Consider the following 18,691-nt stretch of genomic DNA (forward strand, 5'->3'; position numbering starts at 1 on the left):
CAACAAAGTCCACTGAGACTTTTCAGAAGTCCCCGTTGACATATTTAATTTATACATTTAATAAACAGATAAAACTGGAGGTTATCGGTCTCGTCTTCACTGTGGTCTCAGATCTGTGTCTCCTTCCCTCTCCGACACTGCCCAACACACTGGCCCTCGCAATGATCGGGGCTATTCTGTTGTTTAGCGGTGTGGACTCCGGGGTTCCCTGGCCCCCATGACGGCGCCATGTCACTCTTCTCTGACCTCCACCCTCAGATCAGACTCTTCTTCTCCACCTCTGCAGTCACAGATCTCCCTGTGACTCTCACACCATTTACAGAAGTGACATCATGCTGCTGATCACTTGTTTTTTCTTTTATTAGTGACACCACTACTGTGCTCACCAAATAACATCATTCTCCTGACCTCCACCTCCCTCATGACTATTTCTCTCTGTAAAATTCCTTTTCCTCGTCTTTTCTGCCAATCTATAAAGGGAAAGTGAGTGTAGATGTGTATGCAGTTTTACCAATCCAAATATTTTTGGGGCGCACGCCATTTTCAGCTTTTGGGCACACATACATTTTTAGTGGGAATCCTACGCAAGGTTTTATAGATGAGGCCCCAGAGCTGCCCACCCAATGGTGGGAGGGTCAAAGGGAGGGCCTACCTTGATTGGGATTTGCTAAACCCTCGATGACACTGTATAGGGTTTGATTTGTGAGTCACTTGTTGGAGCAACACTTTATAAAAAGAAATTTAATAGGTCAAGGAGAGAGATGACAGACTTTCTTCACTTCTGGGACATCATTCCCAAGTATAGGGAAGCATTTAGAAAGAGAATTTTGCATAATGTGACCGGTTTAAATGGTGAAGTTCACAAATGTAAAATATCCCGAGATGGAGGATTGGACATTTACAGTGAGAGTCCCGTTACCTTCCTTTCCTCTGCAGAGCACTGGCTTTGGAGACCCACACCGTCTTTAACATGGACACATGACTCAGCGCATCGAAAGACTTCTATAGGGGAAAAACAGCAGGTCTCAGTTCACCTCCTCCTGCCTGTGTGGAATGCCATTAGTGAAACGTCTGTGTGTGTGTGTGTGTGTGTGTGTGTGTGTGTGTGTGTGTGTGTGTGTGTGTGTGAGTGATTCTGATACGCTCCAACAGGGACTGTACCTCTTTAACTTTTCCTGAATCGATTACAAAGACCACATCGTTGATTGTGATGCTCGTCTCTGCAATGTTGGTGGAAAGAATCTGAAAATAAAAAAGGTTCAGCTTGAGTGAATTTCTAAACAAAGCCTTGCGTGAGCTTTACATAGGCAGCTATTCAATTAATATGGCACAAAAAACGAGAAAAATATGTGTTTGGTAGATTTTATCTTTGTGCAACAAAGCTTTCGGGATATAAATGAGAAAATTAACTATATTTGTCGGGAGCATGTATCTTTGGGATGAGCAGAAGATTTGAGTATGTGGACTGTGCATACGAAAAAAGACATTTCTTGTGTTAAACGGTTATAATCTAATCCGGCTGATGCGGAAAGGCCATTCAAAGGCCCCGTCCAGCTCCTGTTGCTCTTCTCCAAGAATATCCTCCATGCTCTTGAGTCCGTCCTAATAGACACAGTAAACTTTCTAGCAATAACATATGTGCCATATAATAGGTACGTTAATATGGGTCACCTGTGTAACCTCTGAACAGTCCAAATACTGCACCTCGCTACCAGTAGTGACACTGACGCCAGCAAAATGCAAAGCAAGTGTCAAATCAGTCAGGAAAAAGGGGAAAACCACAGAAATTGGGATATTAAGGACAGAATATGCAGCGGTGTGTGGCCGGTATGTTCCATTGAGAGTGTTTTAAAGCTTGTGTTTTTGCAGTTTAAGGCAGGATAATGTTGGAAAGAGGTCAGTGGCCAGGACGCCTGTGACTCACAATCTTCCTGATACCAGGAGGCGACGTCTTCATGGCCTTTCTCTGATCCTGGGTTTGCATGTCAGAGTGCAGCATGAACACTTTGTACCTGAGGGACAATACAACTGTCAGACAGACAACACCACATGCTGCGTAATACTACATAATTCAGGACAACTTATTCACAGGATGGCACAAAGTAGACAAAGCACAAGTTTAACAACCAAAAAAGACGGTCTGTTTTTGATTATTTCTATGATGTAACAATGCTTCTTGAAAGGTTTTCTGATTTCCCTATTAAATAGCTCACAACTGTAAAACACATCCATTTGTGGGATGAGCAGCAGAGCTATGTATGTCATCTTGCTGGTAATTAAATCTTTCAGATCTTCCATATTATTATGGAGACTTGAGAGTGCACTCGGTGGCAATTTCTATGTACTAAAGTAGATAAAATGATTACAGTATCAATGTCATAAATGACTCCTCGAGTAGTACGAGTAGCTGAAGATACTATGATTTACAGGGAAATGCAAAGTTGTAATTATTCTTCCTGCAGGAGTAATGTCAGATTCTAATGCTGAAACAGGCCTGATGGTGATGATCTGTGTGCAGTCTGTCTCTCGACCGACTTCAGCATGATATCGCCTTGTGTAAGACATACTTTTGCTTTTCACCTTGTTCTGGGTAAAGAGGACCCCCCCCCCCCGAGTCAGAGGATCTGGCTGAAGATTATCATGAGAAATAAATCATGGACAGACTCACACATGTAATAAAATGATAAAACATCAAGTCTACAAATACAATCATAAAGACAAAGTAATTCTACTGACACCATGTTCTTTGCATATTTAGTTAAAATGAGAAAACTCAGAAGAGAAAGTGATGAATGTTTTTTTTTTTTTTTTTTTTTTATATTAACCGATACTGGGTTTTCTGACTTTTTTTTTTATATTTAAATTTTTTTTTTAAATGACACTGGTTTATGTTGTTGCAGTTTTCCTCAAGTTGCAAACAAACGGGATTCCCAATCCTGATGCAATATGACGCCTTCCTCTCCTCTGCGGTGCAGGAAATATTCACCTCTCAGAATGAGTAGTGAACCTCTTATCTTCATACAGGATGCGGTCCCGCAGCGTCACTATGTCATCGTACCCAGGAAGGAAGATCAGGACGGCACCTAAAACACAGACATAAACATCTGGGATTTTATGCGGGAATGTTTTTGTTTTAACGTGCACCTGCTGCGACTCTTCATAATGCACCTTCTGCAGTGCACCATCCCGAAAACATTGTTTTCCACATTGAGCGCCCCTATATATGCAAGTACTGAATCCTTTTCACAAAAGAAAACTAGTGTGACCTAAAAACTCAAGGTCAGCTTGATTAAAAAGTTTTACTGGGAGTTCGTAAGAAACCAGAAAGAAACTGAAGAAATACACATGGGAGTAATTGGGAGAAATTCAGTTATATGGGTAAACTACAAAGAAAATACAACTATAAACAAAAACTGGATCACGGACACTGAAAAACAAGACCTGTGGCAGATGAAGGCAACGCTTTGTACTTGAAGTTGAAACTGCGTGATTATTGTTTTCTTGCCCATTTCTTTATTTTTTATCAGTAAATGAAAAGAAATAAAAGAAAAACTTTTCCATGCAGACGTCACTCAAGCAAACAGGAAAATGGGACAAAAGTGACACTCCTGTAAACTAAATAGGAATATGAGACGGCCCCACTTTTAGTTAAGTATTTCCAGGAGAAAAAAACCCGTCTTACAAATTAGGTGCTTCCAAAGACCATGTCACATCTTCTTCTGCATTTGCAGGTTAAAGCAGTGTGTTCACGCTGAGTCTGATGGTGTTCGGATTTCAGTTAGAATGCCAACAAGAGCTGAAAAAACAATCTCCTCATTAAGCTCCTCCTCTTTTGGCTTACATTAAGCCGAGATGAGAGGTGGACAAAATGGCATCACATGAAATAGTGTTAAATAGGTATTAGTAGGACATACAAATGAAATCAAAATATTTCAAGGTTCACAACCATGTTTCAATAAAAAATACTGTCATCAGTATTATAACTTATAGTTAGTGTTTCAGATGTATTGGCTCCCTTTAACAAACACCTTTCAAAAAATTGTACTGATTGCCTTTGTGAGCAACTTCTGCTTTATTTGATCACAAAAATGCAGGAAATACTGTAATTACTACCCAAGAGTTGAAGCAGCTGCAGCACGAGTTTGACTGAACTGACTTTAATCACACGTGTTGGACTGTAATTGAGTGTGAAGTGACAGTTCTGAAATGAATAACAGAACATGGAGACATCAAGAGGAAATTCTTCAACACAACATTTTTTTCCACTGTAAAAATATAGATACAAGCTTAAAATAAATAAAGCTTCAATGTTCACGTTCACAAGGCCATTCAGTTACAATAAGGCCCACGATGTGTTACACAGTAGTTGAGGCGTGTGTGTGTGTGTGTGTGTAGCTGAGTCGAACCGTCACTGCTGCTGGAGCAGATGTTGTGCAGCAGATCCATGATGAGGTCCACGTCTATCCACTGATCGTCGAAGCTGCTGTGGTACAGCTTGAGCAGCTCCTGGTCTTCAGAGTTTGCACACTCCAGAGGAAACTTCTCCATGCTGCTGCCTGGCTCCAGAGGACTGCACAGGGGCAGAGAGGACCGCCGGGAAAACACACATATATGAACTGCAGGGACAAGGTATTAGAAAGTTCCTTGAAGGTCTTACTTAACAACGTAGATGTTAGCAGCAGATCTTTTAGGTCCTCTATGTGACAGACACCACACCAAACCTTCAGAGGTCAAGTGGACCTGGGGCTGTTTTAGCAATATTAGACAGGTGGACATAATGCGACACTGACCGGTGTATTAAAGCACTTGAACTCCGAACACACACTCATGGTCTACAGAGTCACTTGTACAGTTTTAACTGAGCAACATGTCAAGACCTTAGATGTCATGTCTTTTTAAGCTCAACCATACACTAGAACTGTTTGGCAACAGTCCAAAACAATTCCATAAAGCTCATGTGAGCTCGTGTATTTCTGCTTATCCAAGTCCACTTTTGCTATTTTAATAGCTTTAAAATTGGAGCAGGGCAGCTTTGGCTTCATCCTTTATCAAGCAAATGGTCATATTGGTAACTTTTATTTCTCCCATGTTTTTTTGAACTTGTAATTGAACATTCATATAAGACATTATGAAATTAATGGGCTTAATTATGAGATAGAAGCTGCTACTTATTTTGCTCTTATTCCTACTTCATCTCACTGAAGCATTTAGCAAAGCATTACACGTGCAAAGCTAAAGTGTACTGTATATTGGAGTATATTCAAACATATGCTTTCTGCTTTCAGTCAGTCATGTTTAAGATCCAAATAATACAAAATGCATTAGGACTGTGGTAGTCAATAGCAATTAGCTAATCATTTTCAGGGATTTACTGAAAAACATATACAATTTAGAAACTTTTTATGAAAGAAATGGTGAAACGTGTGTTTTTTGGAAATGCTTTTGAATCTATTTTATCATAAAAGCCACAAAGTGTATTTTACACTGACTTGTTGGGCCTGTGAGGTGCAATGGTTCACGTTGGTCAGCAGTAAAAGTTTCATTATTGAAAGCAGTTTGCGGCCAATGAGCATGTGCAGAATGTGTATGAACCTCTGAAACATGTTTTACCGAGGTGAACACCGCACTCACATTGCAGACTTGAGTAAATCCACAGCATCCGTTTGCTGGAAGTGCTCAGCAAAGTCTAAAGCCGACCTGAAACGGGAAGAAACACAGCTGAGCCACAGTCAGAAAATGAACTTCGTTTTAACCAGCATTCTAATTGTCCTTATTTTTTTACTAAATAAAGAGTTTGCATTTTCACCTTTTTCAGTATCTGTGTTTCTAGTAAAGAGATGCGAGTACTTTAACAAACTTTCTTGACCTCTATGGATATATACAAAAGGAAAGTGGTTGTAACCTCAGTTTATACACCTTGTTTATGTGCAGCGTCCTACCATCCATTGGGGGCCTTTACGGTGACGTCGGCTCCCATGTTAATCAGCTGCTCCATCTGTGGGAGGAAACCTCGACCTGCGGCTGCCATCAGAGGTGTGGTGCCCGTCTCACTGTGAGCATAGTCCACTAAAAAAAATTTAAAAAGATGCACCAGCAAAGAGCTCAATTCCAGTCAGAGCAAATGAAAAGCCCAGTAAATTTCATGGGGACATTAAATAATTAAACAAACCTTCTTCTTTCCCTTCTATTAATCATTATCTTTGGGTGCGATCATGAGTAAAAACAAACCTGAACACACAAAGTGGGAACTTTCCACTGGGTGGTGTTTCTGTGACATCACTCAGAAGAACAATGTGAATGAGAATGGAAAAACTTTTTTGTAATAGTCAAGTATACAGGTGACAAGCTCATTTTGATGGATACAGCCCAATATGATCTTCAGTAAAACAATAAGAGCACATTAACTTCCTCAAAATATTTTCCTTTGTTTTAATGCCAATGATTATTATGAAAATATTGACATTTGATTAAATATCGTTCCACAAACCTTAATAAGTTGAAGGAAAATTAAAACATGCTGCTGTTTCTACTCATGCTCCTCTGCAATAAATACAACACATTGTCCAAAAAACACAAAAACAACTTGACTTTGTACTTAATTTGGAAAATCTAGTGAAAGATGTGATTTTTGATGCTTTTACTGTCGCACCACTGATGCTTTTGCTCTTCACGCTGTGCTACATCAACCACTAAATTAGAATCAACAGTTAATCATATTAAAATATGAAGTTAAGCAGTATTTTTAGTACTTTCAGCCATCCTGGAGGGTGGACTGGCCTCTCTGGTTGGCTGTATGTTTTACACCCCTGCTCTAATCTGCAACAGGTTTTATCACTTTTAAAGAGATAATAGCCAGAAATAATTAGCCTGACCTTGGTAGGTAGGATACGTGATATTGGTCATACATTCAACTGCTGTTTGTTTGGTGCAGTACTTTCATTTTGTATATTATTTTCTGTATTTTTCCCCCCACAAAGTTTTATATTTATCTATCAGCACAGACAGAATGACAGCAGAAAGGTGAACAAAGCTCGGCATTGTGGAGTCATACCACTCAAATGCTCGTTGAGGATCAGATTGAAGAGCTGAATGAACCCATCCTGGTCTTCACTGAGGAAAATGAGGGAGATGCAGGAGTCCATCTCTTTCTGAAGCCACGGATTCAGTTGCTCTGTGCTGCTCTCACTCTGAAACACAAAAACCACTCAACATCTCACCGGAGAAAGTAGTTCTGCTTCTTTAACCTACTGAACAAACATTTTTTTAGTTTTACACAAAAGTAACCGGAAACAACGGTCATCGTACACGGTGGAGGACGAAAGTGAGACAGCATTCCCAATGAATTTGAATTATGTTTACAATACAGATGAAGATAAGTGAAAGAAACTATTAAGTGTGTAATGGAAAAGTGTAGAAACTACAATCAAATAAGTGGGTCTGACTTTTAAAAAATCCTGAGCAGACCAACCGTTAAAAAACTCAAAAGGTTTTAAATGTGCAGCACATGAACTCTAGAGAATTGTGTGAGAAGGGCTGGCAGAGCTTGCCTGAACTCTGGTTCAGATAATCAGAACAGGACAGGAAGGACATGAGGACCGAGTCCTCGTCTCAGGGAGGAGAAATGTATCAGATGAAGGTTGAAAACACGACTTTTGTGTCTTTTTAAAGTGTGACTGGACACTAAGTGAAATAAAGGTATCAGGAGCGGCTCAACCCTGTTCGTTCTAATCTGAAGACATCGAGTCGTGATGTGGATAAGAAATGACACTCTGTAAAACAACCGTTTGAAATGCATCTAATCCATCCCGTCTGCAGGGTGCTGGAGCAGATCCCGGCTAACAACGAAGGCAGGTTACACCACAGACAGGCCCGCTGAAGGAATATTGGTGTTACCAGTTGACCTCGCATGCTCGTACACAAACAGAAGGTGCATGCATAACATGCAAACGTCCGACAGGAGGGTCAGGTCTTGAACCACCTTCTCATTATGAAGGGAGAACGCTGACCGCTGTTCCACTGTACAGCTGCTGTGAGTGAAGTACAGCTTATTCGGCCACATTTTTCAACACATCTTGTCACTTCCACTGTGGTGTCGATTCAAAATCTTGTAGAATTTACTGAAAATGCCTCAATTATCTTAAGTTTATATAAAAACAATTTTTTTAGGAAACTAATCACATAAGTGATTAGTGCAGTCAGGGCACTATCTGCCTTTTTTATGAACACCGTGTCATTGCCTCCTTCAAACGTTGAAAAGTACCATGCTTTGTCTAAAACAAAATGAACCAGTTCCTTTTATCAAGTAGAGAATAAAGTTCTTCTCCATTTGGTCGTTAGGTAGCAGTGTGGTGATTCAAACAAGTCAATGAGACACCTCATCAAGTAACAAAAATCAGTCTGAAAATAAATCCAAGCAGTGTGAAACTGTGGAAAATGGGAATCAAACCAGAATAATCAAACTCAGTATTGTGATTTTCAAATGTACTGATGTTTTCCTACACTTGCATGCCTTAGAAGTGTGTGGTAATACTCTGACACACAGGATGTACAGTCCCCTTCAAACGTTTGTTTTAATTGTTCACTGAAGACATTCCGGTTAGAGATCAAAAGATGAATACCAGACAAGAGTGTCAGCTTTTACCTCCTGGTATTCGCATCTAGATTCCTTAAACAACTTAGGTCTTATCACTTTTTGTATCAGATGAAAACATTTTTAGGTGAGCAAAAGCAAAGAGTAAAGAACATTTAATATTTCGTGGCAGAACCCTTGGTTGCAATAACTGCCTCAAGTTTGCGACCCGGCCACATCGCCAGCATGCTTTTTTGAGTGAATTCCATCATTCCTGAAGAGTGGGGATCGATCCCAAACTAGATTAAAGTTCTCAATAAAAACCATGTTCAAAGCTCTACATGCGGACTGTAGCCAGGTGTGCAGGGAGAGGACACGACTCAAATGCGCTGATCCTCCTGATACCGGACCAGAGACAAAAAATTATTTTCCGCACTCTTTCAGGGCATCGAAAAGGAGGTTAAAATGACTTTTGGTGCGCTCGGATTCACGACTAGTGTTGTTAACTCCAACATGGACCACAATTCTCTCAATGGAAGCTGGCAGAGTGGGCAGGAAGAGGAGGAGTTCATCCAGTTGTGGATTTAAGCATCCCTGATGTGAATATCCTGTTCCTCAATCTCTCAAAAGAGTGAGATGTGCAACTAGAGAGGTCACTGGAGTCCAAAGAACTCATGGTCATGTTCTCGGAACCAGTTTAGATGGTTTCTAGAACCTTGTGAGCTGCTGTGTCATTATGCTGGAAGTCTCCATCAGAAGATGGCCCAATGTGGTCGTACAGGGAGGGACGTGGTCAGCAACAATCCTCAGGTAGACTGGACTTTAAACCTGTTCAGTTAGTATTTAGTTAGCTGTGGTACACACAGTGTATTGGGTGACACAAGGTAATTGGCAGGTCGACTATATAAGGGGGAGCGTTTCTTTGTTGATCAGGTGTTTCACCTGGAAGGAGAAACCATTTTTGATTTTAATTGTAGAGGCCAAGCCACTGAGATGCTCCACCAGGATGTTGGCGAGTCGTGTAAATGTAAAGACCAAGTCCTAATTAAACACCTTGCTCTTTTATTAAAATCCACAACAAACAGTGTCTAGTACACACAAACTCATCTTTCCTAATCCACACATGTACCCGCTTCAGTGGTAAAAAAAAAAAACAGGTTTCTCTATATATAGTCCACCTGCCAATTTTGTTGTGAACCTAAATACACTGTGTACCACAGAAAAATAAATGTGCATTCTGTTTCTATACTAAGAAAATCTCCTTCGCCCCATTACAGCAGCAGCTGAACCGTTGATACCAGGCAGGATGGAGCCAAGCTTTTATGGTATTTCCAACAAATTCTGAATGTGGCAGCAGAAATGGGAGAATCCTCAGACCTTCTCTGGTCCAGTTCTGGCGGTCCTGTGTGAACTGGACCCCGTTTCATATTGTCAGGTGACAGAAGGGACACCCGGTGTGGTCTTCAACAGCTTCAAGCTTCACCTTGTTGGAAAAGCTCACAGACACGCTTCTGCACACTGCTGGTTGGAACCAGAGGTTCTTTGACTTCTTGTTGTCTTTCTGTCATCTCCAACTCGTCTGTCCATTCTTAAAGGTCAGAACCTGTGGCATCAACAAGACACTTTGTCCCAGAGAGCTGCTGCTCACTTGATATGTTCTCGGTTTCTCACCATTCTCTGGTGACTATAGAGATGGTTGTATGTAAAACTCCCCGCAAATCAACAGTTTGTCAAACACCAACAGATATGAAGGTTAGAAGTCACTTAAATCACCTTTCAACATCATCCTCATGCTCAGTATGACCTTCAGCAGGTCGTCTAAATCATGTCCACATGCAGAAACACACTGGGCGGCTGACATGAGACTGGTTGGTCAGATATTTGTGTTAGCAGATGTACCTTGTGCATGAGTGTCAAGGTGGTAGAAAGAGTACAGTGTATAGAGTACTTCACATACCAACTGGCAGCTATAGGAAAGTGTATGCGTTAGTAAAAGCGTGGGATGTGTGCGCTGTTTACCAGGTTGCTTCCATGCATACAGCTGCTGTCCTGCGGGAAGCCTGCAGCTACCGTGTTTGTACTGTGAATCTCTGCCACCGAACATCTGTCCACCGCCTCACACCACTCAGTCAAACACTTCTGCTGATGTTCCTCTGAGAAGAGGGAGGGAGAGACACAGACGAGATGAGACAAGGCCCGACTGAAGGCTGCAGGTGAATAGAGAAAAACGTCCTACTTCTCTGTGATTCCTCCTTGTATTTGCTGTTGTCCTTCATGTTGAAGCCCGTTATCCTCAGAATATCCTCCAAGAAGAATTCCTTCACCTCAAACTGCTGTCCTTTGACTGCCGAGAAACCATCACATGAAAAACAGAGTGACTCGGCCTGGAAATATCCCATCGTCCAATAATACTTTTATAAGCTTATCTCATGCACCTTGAATTCATGTCATCTGTCCACACTTTATAAACCCCTGAAAAACCACTGAAACCCAGCTGCACAGATCGAGATGTACAAATGAGGAAACACCTGCCACAGCCTACAAGCAACACTATAGAGAGCCGGTCGTAACGACCACTGAGGGTTGTGGGACTTACGGTAGATTATAGGGCAGGAGCTGAAGTACTGCGTGAACAGGTTTACATCCAGAGCTGCACTGGAGAGGATCAGTTTTAGTGCAGGGATCTTTGGAAGAACATCTCGCATCTTTGTGAGCAGGAAGTCAGTCAGGCCGTCACGCTCGTGCACCTCGTCCTGCAGAGAGAGTCACTTTAACACAATGCTCCACAACCGGAGTTTGAAGTGGGAGCTGGAAATCCAGTTACTTTCAGTGGCTTTACTCTGCAGTCCTGCAGCTGAAATGATCAGAGGATCACTGGCCTGTTAAGTTATTGTTTGAAAGAATAATTCAGGTTAAATTTAAAGCCTTGTACTCAAATGATGTTGGAGAGTTTGAGAATAAATTAGCTTTACACCAGAGAAAGAAAGGATAATATTGAGCTTTTCAGCAGAGTCACGGTTTGACTGAGCTTCCTGAAAATGAAATGACTCACGACCTCTATAATCTACTAGTTTAGGCCAGATTTATCCATGTAAACCATGCAGGGGTTTTCAAAGTGTGGGAGGACTCCCACCCCCCCCAAACATTTCTTCCCCCTCCCCAAGCAAGTCATGGGCTTTAGACAAGAGACATTTGATTTCTCCTTAAATCTCAGTGATGAGTGGGAGAGTGCAACAATGACACAACCCCCTTCAGTCTCATTCATGTTGAATTGACCACGATTTAATAGTCTAGAATTTTTAAGAGATCGGGACTCACCACAATAACATGAGTGACAGACGTCAGAGTGTCATCTCCAGCCATCAGAGTTCTGAGAAACACTCCACTGGTACAAAAGGTCAAAAGAGTCTTTGGAGAGACCCTGAAAAAGTACAAAACTAGAAAATGTGAGTTGATTTCCAAATAGCACACAGAAGCTGAAACTATAAGTGGTATCATATTATACTGTGTTCGGGTTTCCAGTCATTCATTCATTCACATTAGGGTTGATTGATATTATATAAACGTGATGTTAAGTATTGTGATAATGATATCAATTTCCTTGTGTGGTGACATGTGTTCTCACAAATAACAGTGCTCTTTCTCTTTCTCCTAGTTTAAATCCATTGTGGCTGGACCCTATTTTATGTTGTTGTTTTTTCTATCTGCAGTTTCCACCAGTAGTGATTCAGAAACAGAGCAACTCTGTAGTTATTGCTCAGTTTTCCTCCATTTTTCTTTGTTTTGCTTTGGTGCTTCTGACTTCTGTTAAGTGGCCAGTATGTATTAAATAATGTTGTGGGAATGACGCAAAATAATATCAGTTTTCACAACCATGTGGCAACGTCCTGTCTATATGAGATCTCATCTGTGCGGACTGACATAGCTTCAGTGAATATGAGCTGGATCGTCTGTGAAACCGAACACTGAGATACTCCAGGTGGAAACTCATGAAGAAATATGTCATACATTAAATTTGTGCCTGTCTGTATTGTGCCTCTGAGTTAGCACAAGATAGCGCAGGGGTCCTTAACCTTTTTGAAACTTACTGAGGGATATGAAGGGATACTTTATTACTGGAATGACCACAAAATCCTGTGAGGTTCAAAATCCTTAAATCTGAAACTGTCAAATTCAAGTATAGCTTTCTTCCCACCGCCATCCCCCTTTTTAACAGATGACTGTAAATACTTTTTTATTCTTCTGTTTTAACTTATTCCACTTATTTATTCTGGCACTGCATTTGAGGCACCTTATTTTATGTCAGGGATTTTTAAGTTATTTTATCTCCGGTACTTTTATGTGTTTTATCATTGACCCTGCATCGAAATTTCATCCTGCAGTGCATCTCTGATGTAATTGTCAGAATGACAATAAAGTTTATCCATCTATCTATCTATCCATCTATCCACCTATCATCTATCTATCAATCATCTTAAGGTGCTGAGGCAAACCTTTTCCCAGATCATCATCACCTGTCTTTCTTCTCTAGAGCAGGAGGCTGCATCCGATTGGCTAAATATGCTGACATGCCGAGGATGAATGCAGAGTGTGTGAAAACAATTACATTTAATTTACCAGACTATTGAATGCACCTGAATATAAGCGGCACCAGCAAAACTTAAAAAGAAAAGAAAAAAGTACATATATAGGCCGCACTTGACTATAAGCCGCAGGTGTCCATGTTGTAACAGGACAGGAATTTCACTGCGGGAATACGGGGGATTGCTCACACTTTCATCAATTCTCGTAAATCTGTCTTTCATAGCGCTGGAAATTCCTGCACACAGAGCTGTGTGTCTGTGCGTGTCGTCTGCCTGCTGCGGAGAAGCCCGCAGAAAGACAGACAGAGAGAGAGAAATACACTATTTTATCTCTGTTGGTAAAGTATTTTATCGGTTATTTGCAAATTGTGATTCTGAGGAAGATTTCTCAGCCACGGGCTCCAGCAGGGCGGCTTTACGTGGTGCACCTGAACGCATCACTCAGAGCCGTCAGCTGCTGGAGTCCTGGACCACGGAAAGCAGCGCAAGATGAGGTCACGAAGAGCAGAAATATCACTTTTAGGGCAAATTTTGAAGAAGCAGAGACGCTCAAAACACGTATTTACATGCGGAAGTAGAATCTGGCAGCATGAAGCCCGTTAACCCGTACAAACCCATAAATCAACCGCGTCATTGTATAAGCTGCAGGGTTTAAAGCGTGTGAAAAAAAGTAGCGGCTTATAGTCTGGAAATTACGGTAGTCAATTGCAATATGTATATTGTGTACACTGATAAATGATGATGCTGACACAGTTGGTGCAAAGCGGGTTCAGTCACCTGCTCTCCAGTCTGATGTGATAAGCGACGGTCTGGCCCAGACTCTCCCCCCTCTCAGCTGCCACCCGCTCAGCCACAGCAATGGCAGCTAGACGTCTGGGCTGAGTGCAGAAGATCCTACAGGGCTCTCCTCTTCTACTGCAGTCATCTAACAGGAACTGTGGGATCTGAACACCACGCACAGACAGAGAGGAGACGTGACATACTCAGACACTCTGGCTGTGGCTCCGCTGGTAGAGTGGTCGTCCTTCAATCGGAAGGTTTGTAGGTTAGATCAATCGTCTCGGTCCAAAAACACTGAAGCTCAAACTGCTCCCAGTGGAAGGATAATGGTGATGGATATGTTTATTCATTTTTTTAATCATGATGACCCATTCAGTTTAACATTCATAGTTACATTTACTAACCAATCTCTTCATTTTGCCATTATGCCATAAAGACTTATATTATATGTGTCTTGTGGGCCTTTCAGACTCAGATAGTCTGGGACTTCGTCACATTCACCATTGAGACCGGATCAAACGCCTGGAAAATGTCACGCAATTACAACAGGTGCTCGTTTGGGGGCGCTGTCACCTGATACAAACACTGACCAGAGAGGAAGTGAAGAAAAGAAACACGGCTCATTGATTAGTCCGGAACAAAAGCACAAGTCCTGCCGCTTTAGCCCCTGGTGGCGAAGCTAATTGGCTTGTGGCTAATGGGTAGCCACAAACAACTGCCATATACAGTCTTCAGACCACGTCAATGAACGCCTTCCTCACTACTTCACATCTGCCCGCAAGATATTTTCCAACCTTTCCTTTCTGCGTCTTGCATTTTTAGCTTGGTTTGTTTACTACCCAGATGCATTGTACACTACATCACATCCTCTCCCAACGTCCTCTTACCACCCTGCCCGCTAGAAAGATCGTTTGCAAGCGAAACGAGACCTAGCCTTTCAAGGGGGGCAGAGATGGCTTGTTAGATCCGGTTCAGAGTTTATGGGAGCATTCACATCACCCAAACAAAACGGCTTTTCCCAGAAGAGAACTCTGGTCCAGATCAAATAGGGGAATGTGAACACACCCCTGATTTTTAAATTCACTGCCTGTTGACCTAAAAACTAAAACATCAGCTTCTTGTTGATGTTAGAGGATCATGAAAAACATTCATTTTCTAGGTGCAATAAATCCATCGGATTTCAATGTTGCCGGAATTCAGTGCTTTAAGTGAAGATGGAGTATTTGTTCAGCCGACCCACCTGTGTGGTCTTTCCTGAGCCCGTCTCGCCAACCACAAGCACCACCTTGTTGTCTCTAATGAGCTGCACAATCTCTTCCTGGTGTTTGTACACAGGAAGAGAGCGGCGGAAGCCATCCAGCTCTGACGGCGTCCTCTGTAGGGGCACCGTGGGTAGACTGTTGTTCAGGCGCCTGCTGGCCCTGTCACCGTCACCAAAACTGTCTGAAGGGAAAAGGAGGAGGAATAAGAAAGGGAGCGCAAATGGAGACTGACCACTGAGAAGTATGAATACCATCTAACATCCCCTGTTGTGTAACACTCAAGAGGGTAATTCAGATTGAATGACAAACTCTCTATTTCCACATTATATCTTTACCAACAGTTGTTCCAAAGGCAACACATTTTATTCACAGCCTGATGATTTCAATGAAAACACACGTTATAATTCAAATTTGTCTGCATTGCATTCACTGTGCGTTTCACAAGAACAATCCCTTGTAGATCTATGAGCATTAAATACAGTAACATTTTTTATCATGCTGGTTAACTGTATGTTTGACAGGTGAAAAGAAACGGATAAACCAAAAAGCCGCAATCGAAGACCTAAACGGCTAAAACTGTTTCTACAACTAAACATTTATGAAAAAGTTCAAATTAAAATAGCTGAAGTGGCCTCTACTAAAATGGATTTGTTGGTGTGCGTTGCTAAAAGTGGCTAAATTGGGAAAAATGTATGAAATTTAAGTACTGTTTAGCCATTTTAACACAAGCTACATCCTTGGTAAATATAAAAAAACGACATCATTAGAAGATTATAAACTTATAAATCATGCCTTTTTTTCTCTTATGTATGATAAGAATTCCATGAGCAGTACATATTTTGAGTGGCACGCTGATAATCACCATGCTCTGCAGTCAGAGAAGGTCTTCTGCTGCTGAGCTGCATGTCTGTTTGCTCCCTCTTGCTGACGGGAAACCTCTGAAGCAGGCTGCCCACAACTAACAAGGAATTGTGGGAGATTTTGAGAGGAAAGCTGGATTTAGCTTTGTCTGAGCCGTCCTTCTTCTTGATAGTGAGAAATCGACCAGAACCTTTCCTGAAAGGAAAAAATAAAAAAAAAATTAACGTTGCACGCAGTGTTGAACTGGTCCTCGCATCCCTGCTGGACAGCGATTGGGACCATGTCCTCCTGGTGGCGCTGTGACTGACAGTGTATATCGGCCTATGGATGTGATGAGGACCGACATATGATCATACATGTGAGGTTTCAGGCTGAGTGAAGCATGTACAGCAGGGTTCCCCAATGCCGGGCCTCCAGGGCCGATGTCCTGCATGTTTTAGGTTTCTCCCAGTTGCAACACACCTGAATCCAATAAGGGGCTCGTCACTTGGCTTTTTTACAAGCTTGACGATGACATCAACATCGGATTGAGGTGTGCTGAAGCTGGGAGAGAGCTAAAACGTGTAGGACACCGGCCCTCGAGGCCCGGAATTGCGTAACCCTGATGTACAGGCTGGTTATGCAGCACTTCCTGTCCGTCCACCAGGTGGCACTGTCCCCGTGACTTTGTATTTAGGGTCCGAGCACAGAAAGTGGGAAGACCCTATTGGAATGCAGGGAATTATTATTCATATTATTATTTTTCTTATTAAATTTTATGTGCCTGCCGCTCACTGCTGACTAGTTTCCCCTCCATACTCCACTTCGGGTTGCGCGATAATACGGTTATAAGGTATCTCGCAGTATCTATGCATATAAATCTATAGGGGCCCAACATATTGGTAAGAATAATTTCTTGAATGCCTAAATAATGTGTTTGTCCAGCACCTATGTATGTGTGGCTGAGTTTTCAATTTAATTCTACCAAATTTATTAGCAGGCTAAAATGTTTCACTTAACTGTTGTTACGGGGGAAGACAGTTAATAAAGTTTTTGGACGTGACATCATCACGTGACAGTTCAGAAGTGAAACTGAAGACAAGACGGCAAGCCACATTTCGAGTTAGTCGGTCTCAAAAAAGACGCTAGATGTCCAGCACGAGCTGCCTGGACAGAAATACCTTTCCTACACAGCCATTGCAGATTGATGTAATACATTTAGAAAAGAGACAGTTATTCCCTCACAATTGATGTGTGGCCGTCAGTTAACATGATGCCCTGACACCCGAGTGGGGAACTTGAATCTAAATGGCTCCAGACAACGGATTTTCCTGAAAGCCACAGTGGACAATCTTGCTGCTATCCTCAGAGACAAAGTTTGGCACCAGAGGCAAACAACAGCACGCACCCTGGGACAATGCTGTAATATTGTCGGGGGCATTTTCACACAGAGGCAGCAGCAGAAGCGTTAACGTCACAGAAAGTACTCTGAAATGGGACTATCAGAGCGGTGCCTCATAATGGTAAGCTGACATCTCTTTGCACAAACAATTGGCTGCAAAGACAGTGTGTACTGCACACCACTGATGCTCTAGATTTACTTATTTTTCATGTCTTAGCTCTATAGAAACTACCGTTACATCATTTGGCTCGAAAGGCTTTATGTCCTGGTCAATTCACACACTTGTGAGCAGAGATGGGGACTTGAGTCATTTTATAACTCGTGACTTGACTTGAAAAAAAAACGTAAAGACTTGAGACTCGACTTGGAAGTTTAAAACTCGGTACTTGACTTGAGCCATGATGACTTGAAGGACCTGAGATTTGTTGATTTCGCATTTTCAGTTTTAATATAAATGTAAAAATAAGGTAAGTTTTTATAGATATGAACGCAGGCTGAGAATAGCTTGTCATGATTGGATCAATGTCCTGTCGGTCATGCCCTCTGCATGCTACAGCCAATCAGAGGATGGGATTAATGTAAGTCTAAATTATTATCCCATGGAGGTCTGGATTTGGAATCAAACTCAAAATAAAAGTGGAGAATCACATTGCAGGCTGATTGCTGTGAAAATTCCTCAAGACAAGTCAAAATGAGGCTCAGTAGTGTGTGTGTGTGTGTGGCCTCCACGCGCCTGTAGGACCTCCCTACAACGCCTGGGCATGCTTCTGATGAGGCGGCGCATGTTCTCCTGAGCAAATCATCTCCTATGGAGTATTCCATGGGAGATGATTTGTGAGCAACAATGGAAAACAACATGCTCCCTCTCATGGAGGAAAGACGGATGGCAGACCATAGTGAGATACATTTTTTTTTCACCAGCTCAGCAGAAATCTCAAGACACGAGATGTTGGAGACTATTTGGTGAAAATAAAGCTACTCATTTTCCTATATTCTGGGATTGCTCCCGTATCATATAATATTGGCATGACTTAGAGAAAAATAGAGACGATTTTTAGAGCCAAACTCCCTTTTTCGTTTGAGGATATATTAGAAAAGTGAGCCAGGGAATAAGTATTTATGTAGAATAATGCTGGTGGCAGGAAAGAAAGCCTTCACCAAGGAGAGGCTAAAGAGGATGCACCTGAAAATTCAAACCATCTGGAGAAGCCGAATTTCTGAGTTCGACTTGATTCAGAAAAACTGGATTGGCCAC

The 18,691-nt window shown here is 41.8% G+C and overlaps 1 protein-coding gene across 1 annotated transcript in view; it reads right to left on the minus strand.

Annotated features, from left to right (window-relative positions):
• The window catches only part of ythdc2 (YTH domain containing 2), a 46,943-nt gene that overhangs the window by 22,671 nt on the left and 5,581 nt on the right, over positions 1-18,691 (minus strand). Inside the window, exons 4-18 of the mRNA XM_080476975.1 lie at positions 16,057-16,250; positions 15,173-15,375; positions 13,930-14,096; positions 11,888-11,990; positions 11,166-11,322; positions 10,806-10,913; positions 10,589-10,722; positions 7,052-7,187; positions 5,940-6,066; positions 5,632-5,697; positions 4,407-4,570; positions 2,987-3,083; positions 1,925-2,012; positions 1,162-1,242; positions 920-1,002 (exon numbers count right to left, since the gene is read on the minus strand). Coding sequence (XP_080333101.1) covers positions 920-1,002; positions 1,162-1,242; positions 1,925-2,012; positions 2,987-3,083; positions 4,407-4,570; positions 5,632-5,697; positions 5,940-6,066; positions 7,052-7,187; positions 10,589-10,722; positions 10,806-10,913; positions 11,166-11,322; positions 11,888-11,990; positions 13,930-14,096; positions 15,173-15,375; positions 16,057-16,250 — 1,908 coding nt within the window. The remainder of the gene's footprint in view (positions 1-919; positions 1,003-1,161; positions 1,243-1,924; positions 2,013-2,986; positions 3,084-4,406; positions 4,571-5,631; positions 5,698-5,939; positions 6,067-7,051; positions 7,188-10,588; positions 10,723-10,805; positions 10,914-11,165; positions 11,323-11,887; positions 11,991-13,929; positions 14,097-15,172; positions 15,376-16,056; positions 16,251-18,691) is intronic.

The sequence above is a fragment of the Lipophrys pholis genome (assembly GCF_963383615.2).
Source record: "Lipophrys pholis genome assembly, chromosome: 12".
NCBI lineage: Eukaryota > Metazoa > Chordata > Actinopteri > Blenniiformes > Blenniidae > Lipophrys > Lipophrys pholis.